This window comes from Camelus bactrianus, chromosome 16, assembly GCF_048773025.1.
Source record: "Camelus bactrianus isolate YW-2024 breed Bactrian camel chromosome 16, ASM4877302v1, whole genome shotgun sequence".
In the NCBI taxonomy this organism is placed as follows: Eukaryota; Metazoa; Chordata; class Mammalia; order Artiodactyla; family Camelidae; genus Camelus; species Camelus bactrianus.
The window spans coordinates 30519655-30533539 of NC_133554.1; the positions used below are offsets into that span (position 1 = coordinate 30519655).

The 13885-nt window shown below is 36.0% G+C and overlaps 1 protein-coding gene and 1 long non-coding RNA gene across 2 annotated transcripts in view; one reads left to right on the forward strand and one right to left on the reverse strand.

The window, feature by feature from the left end:
* Positions 1 to 13885, reverse strand: part of LOC123618410 (uncharacterized) — an 82572-nt gene that overhangs the window by 64731 nt on the left and 3956 nt on the right. The window lies entirely within an intron of this gene.
* On the forward strand, positions 4028 to 13319 carry KRT222 (keratin 222). The gene is made up of 6 exons (XM_010960438.3): positions 4028 to 4591; positions 7677 to 7805; positions 8517 to 8737; positions 10421 to 10497; positions 10671 to 10806; positions 11230 to 13319. The coding sequence occupies exons 1-6, from the start codon at positions 4412 to 4414 to the stop codon at positions 11456 to 11458; spliced, it is 972 nt and encodes a 323-aa protein (XP_010958740.2). The 5' UTR covers positions 4028 to 4411; the 3' UTR covers positions 11459 to 13319.

Here is a 13885-nt window from a genome sequence, read left to right on the forward strand (position 1 = left end):
TTAGCTTAACGCTCATTACCTGGGAGGTAGGGTTCCCCAAGATAGGCCATTATCTATAATTTAAGCTTGTAGGCAACATCCCTTTAGTAATTAACAAGCAATAGAATACAAAGGTTAAAGTAAAATAAACAGATCTAATATAGAGCCAGATTTGTTCTTCCCTATTACAGATCAACTGTACTTCAATTAAAATAAATAAATAAATAAAAAGATTAATTTATTATAGAAAAATAGAGCAATGCATACATCTTGTCTACCTGAGTCTGTGGACTGATTTGCACCAACTGTAGCAGGAATACAAGGACTTGCCTGTGTTTACTTTGGAGTCTTATTTCAGACACTTGTACTAACAACCCACTTCCTCTGGATGAAGCATGAGAGGGAAATGAGAGGAAGCAAAACTAATATTTGTAACAGTGATTCTCAAACTCTAACACTGCGCATTAGACTCACCTGGGAAATTTTTTAAAACTCTGATGCCCAGGCAACATCCTGGGTTGATTAAATCAGGATCTCTGGGAGGGAGATGCGGCTATCGCTAATTGTTAAAGTTCCCCAAGTGTGTTCATTGGGCGGCATGTTTGAGAACCCGTGATTTGAAGCGGTACTGCTCACACTTCAGCGTGCACACAAGTCACCTAGAGATATTGTTAAAATGCAGAGACTGATCTAGTAGGTCCGGGGCGGAGCCTGAGAGTCTGCATTCCTAACAAGCTCCCTCTCTTAAGTAGCAAGGATTTAAAGGCCTCTGTCATGTGTCAAGTGTTTGACTCCTGATTACTAGGACGTTACGTAGTAGTTATGGGCTAAAGGGCTCTGGAGTCAGGCTGCCTGGCTCTAGATCTCGGGTCTGCACTTTCATGGTACTTCAGTATCTTCACCTATAAAACAAGGATGATGATAACAGTACCTAGTGGTCCTAGTAGTAGCATGAGGGGTGTAGCATCAGTCTCATTTTACAGATGAGGAAACTGAAGTTCAAAGAGCATCAGTACTTCACCCGAGCACACCTTGCTAGTAATTGGCAGCACAGGCTTGACCCTAGGTCTTTTCCCTTTTAAGGGTCCAGAGTGAATTTAATCTGATTGTCCTTCTCTCTTCCCTGTTTCTGATCATAGAACTACTAAAGTTCTAGTCGCAGAGTATAAATCTGAATCATCACTGACCTCCCCTCCCCTTCCCTTCATAATCAGGTACCACTTGTTAAAACTCACTGATTTCATTCATGCTCCCCCTCCTCTCTGCCCATAGTATGACTCAAACCCAGTGTCCTATGATGTCCCAGCCAGAACTGTGAAAACAGCTTTACATTTCTTTTCATGAATACCGGTTCTCTCATTGGTATCCTTAAGTCTGAAATCTGCCCAAATTCATCTGACCATGTGACTCCCCATTTCATAACCCAGCAATGATTCTCCATTACCTACCAAATAAAATCCAGCCTTTGTAGCCTCCTTTTCTATGATCTGACCCTGAACCGCCTCCCTTTTCTTCTTTTTTTTGACTGTTTCCTCTATAATACCTTCTCCATCTATTCTCCCCACAATATCCCCCAAATGATCATCTCTCCTCTTCAGAACTCTTTTAGCATTTTATCTGCACCCAATATGCCTCTGTGAAGACAGCAGCCGTCCAGTAACTGAATGAATGAATGACCTTCAGCCTTGAATTCTAATTCCCAAGGGTCTGGAGGCTCATCTCACAAATGTCCCTAGAGCTGGTGTTCTCAACCACAGAATTTTGGCAGTTATGAGTTATGTTAGAATTAATTTGTTCCTATTAATAAAGTACAACATTTTCAAATGATGTACTTTTCTAATAACTAGAGTGGATTCAAGATGATCCCTATAAGGGAGAAGGGTATAGGTCAGTGATAGAGTATGTGCTTAGCATGTACAAGTTCCTCGGTTCAATCCCCAGCACCTCCATTAAAAATAAGTAAGTAAATAAACCTGATTACCTCCCCCCTGGAAAAAAAAGAAAAACTTAAAATGATCCCTATAAGAATGACTCCCTTGCTTGAAAAAGAATATGAAAAGAAATACATATATACAAATGAATCACTATGCTGTACACCAGAAATTAACACAACATCGTAAATCGACTATACTTCAATTTTTAAAATTCTGGAGAGAAAAAAAAAAAGACTCCCTTGCTTATTTGCACTCTGCTATGATTTCTGAAGCATAAAGAACAGAATGTAACTGTAGCTAATACACTGAGAATTACACGGACCCTGCAATTTTACATATGCCACAGCCTTTATGTGCTAATCTTACTGACTTGTTTAATAAAGGACAGTATTTTTAAAAAGTAAATTGGCAATATTTTTCCTTGAAAAGTGACATTTGAGATCTTGAGTTAGTTAACTCCATTACTCACCTGCTTATAGAATACCTTTCTAAATAAGACTCCTCCCCTTCCCCTCATAAAAAAAATCTGGCACTATTTCCTTTAATCCAGTGGACAGACATGGAATATTCCAGACATGGAACGCTCAGCAGGGCCCAAACATTAGAGCTGCACCGTTTAACACAGTCGCCACTAGCCACATGGTTATTGAGCACTTTAAGTGTGACTCATCCAAATTGAGACGGGCATAAAAATATATATTAGATTTCGAAGACAGAATCAAAAATTAGCAATCAATGTAGAATATCTCATTGATATTTTATATTGGTTACATGGTATAGCTTGGATAGATCAAGTTAAATAAAATATAATATTAAAATTCATTTCACTTGTTTCTTTCCATAAGACTACTAGAACGTGTAAATTACCTGTGTGATTTGCATGTGTGGCCTGCATTCTGTTTCTGTTGGAAAGCACTGCTTTAGGGTAACTGAGAAATACTGGAGAGGCCTGTTTAAGGCGCAGATTACGAGGCCTGCCCCCCATGGACCTAGCTCAACTCTGTATTTTAGGCAGAGATCAGCAGGAGCTACATAGAATAACAAAGGTTTAATTCTTTCTTGATTCTCTTCCCACTATCAATGCCTGATTCTCTTCCTATTTCTCAGTTGCAGTTGCCAAAAAAGAGAATCATTTGGCCTAAATAATTGTAAGTGATGTTCTTCAGTCGGAGCTTTTGTGTTGGACTACCTCACAGGTCTCTGACCTATAGATTGGCTATCTTAGGTCAAGTGTCCACCCCTAGACCAATGGCTGGTGGGAAGAGTGGAGGAGGCATGGGTTAGCCAGAGTACAAGAATGATCTGGAACTGCTACACTCAGCAGGGGCTCTGGGTGGTCAGCTTTGTTTGGAAGGGACTGTGGGAATGTCCCAATGTCCCGCACAGACTGGGCTGGCCAGCAGTGAGTTAATTCAGAAATTAAAAGAGCATGATGAAAAAAAAAAACAAATTAAAAAATAAAAATAAAAATCATAAAAACAAAACAAAAAAAGGGCATGACTGCACATTCAAAGGTCCTGTTAGCACTTGAGCCAAAGATTGATTATTTCCTGAACTACACTCCAGATAGAATTTCAGCCAAGCCACTCTTCAAATAACAACAGTGATAGATGTATTCTCAAAAATATTTCCCTCAGATCTAGCAGCCAGCTGGCTAGGTTAAACAAGGAATTTAGGTGGCAAGAGACATAATGCAGAGGTAGACGGGATAATATTTGGAATACAGCCAAGGAATCGAGGTTCCAAGCCCACGGATGCTATTACATCACCATATGGTCTTGGGAAAGACACCTTAACCCCTCCCGCCTCAGGCTTGTCATCTTTACAGGTTACAAAATGACAGGGATTATGATAGTCGAATGGAATGACAGGTGTAAAGGTGCTTCTTAAAGTTAGAAGAGCTGCACAAATGTTATATTTACAAGTAGGACTTGTCATTAACTATACGTTTACTGATGAAGGAGTAACCCCACAGTACGTCCTATCTCAATGAATCCACCCTGCACAGGGACCATCCGGTTGTATTTCTTCAACCTTGCTAAACATCAGAAATGGTAACTGTAAGAATATTCAAGACTTACAACGTATTCTAATGCCCTCCCATAGCCCTAGTTTAAATAATCCAAATGGTGAGGAAAGCCATAAAAAAACAAGTTTAGGTATGTTTTACTCCCAGATTTATTTCCATGCAGTATCTTGGAAAAACAAAATAATTTTCCTCATGTTATGCCCCATTTCCTTTCCACAAAATAAAAATTGACTTCCCACACCCCCAAAATGTGCTCAATTTTCCAGAAAACCAATTCAGGAATACTGAGAATGTCTTCATTTTCCTGTTCCTTTATGGTGAGTCTGATGTTTCAACTAGACCAACAACAATAGGAGAAAGGGGTTTACCAAATATTTGTATGATTGATGAGAAACCCAGGAATTTCTATGGCTTCTGAAAAAAAGGAGCTCTGCATCTTTAAGGCTCCACGGAGCTCTCTCTGCTGGTGATGCAGACGGAGCAGGCTCTGCCGCAGATCTCAGCCTATCCTATCGATAAGGTTCAGTTAGCCAAGGTGGAGGATGGGAAAAGAATGGAGCTGTCCCAGCTACTCAATGAGATCAGGGCAAACTATGAAAAGCTCCTCACCAGAAATCAGATAGAGACCGTGCTCTCAACAAGGATCCAGGTAATGATTTCATACAGACAGGCATCTTCCAGGATAAGGAGACAATCCATGTCTATCCAATTCCTGTCCCGGCCTCTCTGAGGTACAGTATTTCCTTTTCAATGCAGCATATACTGGGGAAGGAATTTAGGTTTTTACTGCAATGTGATTGGGACTACAGGGGGGGAAATGCCGTGATTATACTGTTAAATGACCATTAAATAAATGTTGATTGATGCATTTGATTTTTCATATAAATTATGAGGTTACTATCATTAACAAAACACAGGCTCAACATCCAATAAAATGGTGCACTCTAACCTCTTTCAGACATCCTACGTGAAGGAAGCATTTCAGATACCCTTCGAAGATGTTATGGAGTTATTTATAGAAATAATTTAAATAATATCATTAAAATACAAGCTTTATAGTAAGGCTTTTAGCTTGTACATTTTGCAAGATACATCTAAGTAAAATATTGCTAAAAGGCTTCTATTATTTTTTAAAATGAGTTCAATTTTATACCAGCTTGTTATAAATAGAAATCATCTGGTATGTGAACATGGCATCCAGAAAAAATGATATAAATTGGGGCGATCAAAATTCCCCAAATTGATAAGGACTCTCCACTAGATTATAGATTTTTGCTTTTGTACTCGAAGATGACAAATGTTTATTTTTATTTAAGCATGCAATATTTAAGTATTTTTTAGAAAGAGAGCCAAGTTAAATAAGGGCTAAATCCTAATTTCATACTTTGTTTTAAAGTGACAATCACCTTTAGCAATTGATTAAGGTCTCATCTTTAAATAAATGTACAAACAAATATTTTAGAAACAAAGATTCAGAAATTCAGGGTTTGGTTTTTATTTTTGTCTTTTTTTTTTTTTTTAGTTAACCTATCATATCTGAGTTCAAGTTCTATGCCAAGCACACAAATACAGCAAAGAGTTTACTTAAGAACATCACCAAAAGTGAAAAAAAATATTTCTGGGAAACCATAGGACATTACTGCATTAGCAATTCATTTTTAGTAACAACATAAATTTAACCTCTGGGTAACATTTTCAGTCTTCCTAAAGAACGATCAGCATCCTAGATTAAGCAAACTCACTGGGATATTTAAGTGTTGGAATAGTTCACTCACCTTTTACAAAGAGAAGAAAAAAATTAATAGATGATAATTTCTGAAAATTATAAACCAAATAAACATTTTATATTGCAATGACAGAAATACAAGTTACTTAGTTTACAAGTCACAATGCTGAAATGAATAAATTAAAGTGAAAAAGCAAGATGACAGTAAATTTTGTTTAGTCTTCTTCACATAAAACTACTTTAGGGGATTTTTTTCCCAAAGAATTTAGAAAGCCAACTGTAATACACTCAAGAAAGCCTGATTATTTAATTATTACACAATAAAAATAAGCTATTGTAGTTATTTACTGCTGTATAACAAACCACCCCAGAACTTGGTGGATTAAAACAATCATTGTATTCTTTTTCATGATGCTGTGGGTAGACTAGGTTCAGTGGGGGTGATTCTTCAAGCTGCACATGACATTAACTAGGACTGCAGTCATCTTGGGGTACAACTAGGTTGTCTGGCACCTTGGCAGGGCATTTCTGCAAGGCTGGCTCAGCTAAGACAACTGGACGGGCTTCTCTCTCTACCTGGCCACTCTACGTGATCTCTCCATCAGGGTATCCAAACTTCTTACATGTTGGCCCAAAGCTCCCCAAAGCATAGACGTGGAAGCTGTCAGGGCTTCCCAAGGCTTAGGCCTATAGCTGGCACTTCTGCTGTATTCTACTGGCTAAAGCAAGACACAGGTCATCCCAGATTCAGTGTGGAAGGGGACCAAACCAGGACATGAATTTTGGGAGGTGTGACTCATTGGGAGCCATCTTGGGAATCTAGCTACTGCACAAGCCTAGCTGTCAGTTTCTCACTCAACATCTAAAAGACCAGTAGAAACCAGCATTTTTATGTTCTCCTATTTCCTAATTCTTGTCATTCTCTCTTGTACTTGCTCTGATATGTGTTACTGCTTGGCTTTGCCAACTTAACACTACGAATAAATGATACAACAAACCAAAAGAAACAAATGAATTTTGTTCTCTAATACCTTGTGCTGAACTTTATTCAGACTTTCATTTAATCCAGTATTTCCTTTAAGAAAAATCCACGGTACCACCAAATTAAATGTTTTTAACTTTAAAAATGTATTTTTTATATGGACATTTAAAAGTTCTCATTTTTGCTTCAAAATACTACCATCAATTCTATACATTTCTCCTGTTGCTCTGGGGGCCAAATGCTGAGAATTCTGTCAAAAGATAACTTTCATTTAATCCCCAACATCAGCATAAGAACACTTAAAGCTGAACAGAAAATAATCCACTTGTTATTTAACATGAGAACATTTAGAAAACAATCTTTGAAGAAGTCATTTTCACTACTACCCCAGATACCCAGAATTAACATGCTTTCTAAAAAGATCATTTTGAAAAAGGTAAATCAACAGTGGGTTCTCTTAATACAGAAGGCTATAAGAATCTCTAATGCCCATGATAACTTAATGCATTAAATTATTCATAATATACCTCCTAGCAATATTTACTCCTTGTCCATATACCAAGTCCCAGAAATGATCAATTGAGGATATATAGCTGTTTATCTGTTTTTATAAAGCAGTCTACAAGAAAATATGGGGGGAAATAGTAACTAATTCTCTACCTTTCTTCCTTAATGATGCTATAAAAGTTAGAATCAGAAAGTTCTTATGATGCTAGAAAGTTAAGAATCAGAGATCTCAAACTCAAGTCTTGCAAACTTACTTCTCATTAACATGTATTTTTCTGCATTTCATAGACAGTCGTGGTAGGAAGGAACTTTTGAGGTTCATTTTACAGCTGAGAAAACTGAGGCTGAGGGTGCAATGGACTTGCCTGCATATATAATTCGTTAGCACCAGAACACACATGTGTAATTTAACAATTGAAATTCGATTCCTATACTATTGTTCTCTAACTGCTTTTACATGTCTCATTTTCAAGGGTGCTCTTTTTGCTGTTGTTATTGTTGTTGTTGGCTTTCTTCTAGCTGGAAGAAGATATAAGCCAAAAAATGGACAAAGATGAAGAGGCTCTAAAGGCGGCTCAAGCAGAACTCAAGGAAGCTCGACGCCAGTGGCACCATCTGCAAGTGGAAATTGAATCTCTCCATGCTGTGGTGAGAATGATCTCAAAAGCAACTGGCCCCCTGGGTCCCCAGATGTTATCTGATTAAGAGAGGTAAAGGAATACTACTACTGTCCATTACTGGACAGTGAGAAACTGAAAATCAGGCCAGTGCATTGAATCCGTGGTTCTAGCTCAACTACCCCTCTGCTGCCATCATGGCCATGATCAATTCACTCAAGGTTTAGTTCACACCCATAAAAATGAAATAATCCTTGCTTGTCACCCTGGGGTTCTCTAATCATTGGAGTAGGGGAACAGAGCCTTTGTCATCATCCAAATTCATAACAGTTGGGAGTCTTTGACCTCTACCACTGAGACTTCTAACAGAAAAATATTTAAACACTTTCCTAAAATGCCTTTTATAAGCAGTTTACTCTGGCTTTGATATTCAATATTCTATATTTTCAATATTTAATAAATCAGGATGATAATAAACTAATCACACTGCAGATTTTGGGGGGCAAAAGAATTATCACAGGATTCCTTTGAACTAGTAACCTTTCTAGCTATAGATATAAAATATATTTTTTTAAAACTTTGAGTCATACATAAAGCTGTAAGAAAACACCTCTTACGTAAGTGACGTATAAACATTGTAACCTCTCTAAGAAAGAACACAACAGAACAAAAACATTGCAAATCAGATTTCAGAAACACCTTTTGTTTCACTGATTCACTGATGAAGATCTATATAAAACAGGAGAGGGGCCTTGAAAACTCCCTGCACGCCAGTGAGCAGCATTACCAGATGCAGCTGCAAGACCTAGAGGCAGTGATTGAAGGACTAGAAAAAGAGCTCCAGGAAGTCAGGCGCGGCATCGAAAAGCAGCTTCAAGAGCATGAGATGCTTCTCAACACGAAGATGAGACTAGAGCAAGAAATAGCAACTTACCGCCGCCTCCTAGAAAAGGAAGAAATCAGGTACCTAATTCCCTGTAGTTAATGACCAGAAATGCACTGTCACTGATGTAGTCAGAGAAATTTCATCTAAAAAATCCGCATCACCATGCCGTGCTCAGAGTACCTAAAACAAACTAAGACTCGTACGCACTGCAAATAATATGTGGAAGAACTATTTCCAGCCTCCCAAAATTATGGACAGACTAGCCAAAGTCAGGGACATTATCTACAACAAAGAGCACAGCAAGTCCAGAACAAAATGTAAATAATTCTCAACTGCTACAAAAATGACTTTCCTTAACTTTCTTACTTTTGTTGCCATTCACCTCATTTAGAATTAGTAAGTGCCTTCTATGGACCACCCACAAAAAAAGCTTGAAAAATTCATGTATTACCACATCCCTCCATCCCACAAGGGCCCACTCCCAGCATACATCAAATACCAAAATAATAAAATAATTGTTGTTATTATTCCTATTATTATTACAGTACAACCATGGAAAGCAATGTTGTGAGTACATGATTTGAAAGACTTCCAGATATCCTGATAACAAAAGGTATCAAAAGAGGAATTCTTATTAATTCACACAATTTCATAATCTGTATAATCATAAGGTCATATGGCTTTGAGTACAGCACAGCCTCCATGTTCCCATAAAAAGAAATCTTTATTCTCACTTGCTTCAGAATTCTGAGTCTACTGTGAAACTAGATGGAACTACTTTCACCTATAAGTCTTGCCATTTGCTAAATCCTTGAAAAACGTAAGTTGAATTAAAAATATACCACTTACTCGCTGAGTGATGCTGGGCAAGTTACTGGATCTCTCTGTGCCTCCATTTTCTCATCTATAAAAGGGGAATGATATTGCCTACCTCATAGAATTGCAATGAGGATTAAATGAATTAATGTTTGTAAAGTGCTTAAGACAGTGCTATGTAAATATATATACAGCTATATACATAGAATTTATTATTAAATAACATGGTTGTGAATTTTATTTAATGTCTAAATCATTCAAGGTGTCTTTAATATTCCTTTAATATAATTTTCAAATTTTTATTATGCTATATTTAAGATACACAAGAAAGTATCAAGAAAAATACAACAAGGAGGGGAAGGTATAGCTCTGGTGGTAGAGCGTGTGCTTAGCGTGCACGAGGTCCTGGGTTCAATCTCTAGTACCTCCGTAATACATAAATAATAAATAAACCTAATTGCCTCCCCCCAGAAAAAAATTTTTTAAAGAAAAATATAATGAACTCCCACATACCCACTTCTCCCAAGTTTAAGAAGTGAAACATTTATAATGTTGTTGAAGTTCCGCCCCCCCAGTCCCCGCCCCAGGCACCTAAACCACACCCCCAACAGTTTCATCCTCCTCCCTCAGTCTAACCTTGCTCCCAAATTTAGTAGTTTCATTAGTCTCACAATGTATCCCTAAGCAAAATATGAAATTGTCTTGCATATTATTTCAACCTTTATAAAATTAGCTACAATCTATCTTTTTTCCCCATCCATGTTATCTTGGGAGATTGTTCCATACAGATACAGTATATCCTTAGTGCACTCGTTTTCACTGCTAAATAGTATTTCCTTTGTATGACTATACTACAGATTATCCATTCTCTTACTGGTGAGCATTTGTTTCAACTACATGCTAATACAATGTTGCTCCTATAATATAATTCTCTCCAATTGCAGATATTATGGTTGTATCCAAGGTGGGAAAAAAGAACAAAAACCTACCACAAGTAGAGTTGGTTTTGTTTTACCTTCAGGTGAGTTTCTGATATAAGTAAACTAACTGGAAAAGTGAAGGGCCATTTATAGAGATTATATGTAAATAAAGTAGCAACAACAAGCAATATTTGAATAAAGTTTGACATACAAATTGGCTGTGAATAGAACTTCAACATTGTCATTTAATGTTTCATAAATAATATTTTCACAGCCATTATAAATGAAATATCTTTTTCCACAAAAGTCCCACAAAAGTGTGAGAACGAAAAAGTGGAAACAGTGACCAAACAGGCAATATTAAATGGAAGTATTGTGAAAGAAAGCACTGAAGCTCACGGCACGATTCAGTAAGTAAAACAATTCTGAGTTAAGAAATAATAATGAATGTACACCAAAAAATTAACTTTAATTGAGTAATAACCTCAGTATCTTTGAATGTTTCCTAACATAATTTTATATACTGTGATTTTTAATCTGACATGAACAAATATATATAAACAAAAACTCAGCTGAAGATTCAATCATCAACTCATCATTTTTCCAAAAATATAACCAAAATGTGAGAATGCCACAGAATCCCTTAGAAATTATATTCATATGATTTTTAAAGAATATAAATTATAAATGCCATAATGTCCATTATAAATTTTAATTTAAAATGTAAGTTACAAATTACATGTATTTCTTGATTTCTTTTTCATATGCAATATTTTTTTTTTTTTACTATATCCATACTTCTTCACATAGAAAGATTTATTTTATCATTTTAGGACAGAGAAAGTGGATGAAGTTATTAAAGAATGGGAAGGTTCCTTCTTTAAAGATAACCCTCGATTAAGGAAAAAATCAGTCTCTCTTCGATTTGATCTGCATTTAGCAGCCACTGATGAAGGGTGTTTACAGACTAAGCAGGATAACCTACCGGATATAGAAGTCAGGCTTATCATGAGAAGATCATGCAGTATCCCCTCTATCAAACCTCCATCAGCAACTAATTAATCCAAAGACAGTGTCTGACCTGATGTGAAAATGACATTAAGATGGACCAAGGGTGGGCCATGCTGACTATCGCCTGTCCCTAAATGAAAGTTATTAAGTACACTTGTTATGACCAACATACGAGTCTCTTCAGGAAAAAAAAAAAAAAAAAGGAGGGGACAATATTTCTCTGAGTCTAATTATAAGTGTACTTTTTGGAGAGGGGGAGCTTCAAATAAAATCAGAAATTTAGCACAGTTTCTATTTTATTTATTCTCCAAAGAGTCTTGTTTTTCCCTTGAAATTTTTATCAGAGACTGTAAGTATTAAGAGGGTTTGGTTAAGTCTTTGAAATTACACTCAGTGGCTGGACACTGTAAGAAAAAGGGAATAGTCTGTTTAAATATGATTGTATTATGTTAAGAACCACACTGAATTATTATTCATCGTTATTCCACGATTGGTTGTATCTAAAAAGATTTTTCTACTTAAAAAAGAGAGCACTTATAAACAAACTTTGAAAGAGGATGCACTATTCACTTAACGAAATTTTTTTCATTTTGAGACAACAATTTGCATACTTAGAAAAAGAACAGTTACCTTCCACAAGATGTTTTGAGCAAAATATGGAGCACACCCCAGGGCTAATTTGATGATTAAGAAAAATCAAGTTAATCGTCACCTGAAAGTTTTTTGTAATCATTGATTGGCAGAAGTGACTCTATTCAAAGAACTTTAAAGGTTGTGTCCTCCCCCACAAAAAATCAGAAGGCCAGCTGCACAAACACAACATGAAAGCTAGTTACTACAATTACTAGAACAGAGTTATCCAATCTCTCATCATTCCAACTTTTCCATCTGTAAAGTTAAATGTGATTAATTTGAGTCTCTGAAGTGAGCATTAGATAAAGATACACTATAAAGTATTACAAATATTTCTTGTATTTATTTATGTGAATTAAGATAACAGTGTTATCTAAGCTAAGAGTATTTGCAAGATTTGTGTTTTTAAAATGTTCAAACCGTAATAAATATGGATAGAAAATATATTTGTGAATAAGTCAAGTATTGTTGCAGTTTTTTAAACAACCTAATCTGTTTAATACAGGTATATTTAAAGACCTTAAATAATGCATACCTGTTTTAAACATTAGAAATTTATAAGCTATCAATTTTTTTCTAAGCAAAAAAAAAAACCATTGAGTACAATTCACCATACTTTCTCCCAGCTAAAGTATTATCTAAGGGCTATAGCTGTTAGCATATTAATACAGCCTTTGCAACTTTCTGTCCTCTTTGTCAACCAAAAAAAAAAAAAAAAGGTATATTTTAACCAGAAGAAAATTATGTTAAATAGTCTTTAACATAATACAGGGAATAACATTTAAATTTTCTTTCAATTACTTTAGTTCCCTTTTAGACTGGCTTATTCTATTTAGTGAAAAGGATGATTTTTTTGTCAAGGAAACAACAGCATGTTACGTGCTTATTCTTGCATAAGCCTCTGACCTAAAATACATCCTATACATAAAAGTGTTTTCATTCAATGTTAGTTAAATGCTACTAACTTTATCAAAGCTTTGAAAATGCAATCACAGAAGCTATTGTACTAAAGTTACTGTACTAAGCAACAGTATCATAGTAAAGGAATATAGCTAGTGTAATTTACATGCAGTGTTAAAAACTTTGTACCAGGCATCATGAATGTGACTGCTTGTTAAAGTAATTCCACCATGCAGCTATTGTATGTATAACATGTACATTTTAAAATACAGTACTTGAATTTATAACAAAGTTTTATTTGCTTTGGGACATTTAAAATTGGGATATGAATTTACCAAAGTAAATGATACCACTACAATAAAAAAAAATTGAAACATGAGCTACTAACCTGCCTTGTATTTGATACACTGTGTCAAGTTTAATTGTTCCAATAATTGTCCCAATTCCCTCCCTTGGGGAATGAAGAAAACTGTAACCACGGTGGACAGATAACACTTTTATACTTTTTTTTTTTTGAGCAGAGGTACTGGGGATTGAACCCAGGACCTCGTGCCTGTTAGGCATGCACTCTACCACTGAGCTATACAAAAGAAAAAAGTTTACAAAAGAAAAATTAAGAATGGTATATTCTAACACATGATATAGTCTGATTTTAAAAATAAAAATAAAAATAATCCCATAATCCCAGGGAAAAACATGTAAGAACAGTCACCATTGGGAGAGTGCTCACTCTGCTCCTGGCCCTGTCCTCAGCATCTTTGTGCACAACCCCTCATCCCTATGATAATCCTGCAAGATACATAATATTATCCTCACTGTATGGATGAAAAGAAATTAATACCCTTCAATCTCTCTGAAATGGTTCAAATGCATGTTTCCATAACAAAATACAAAAGTAAATAATGATTCTAATTACCAACAATTGCAGGATCCCAGCCCTGGGGC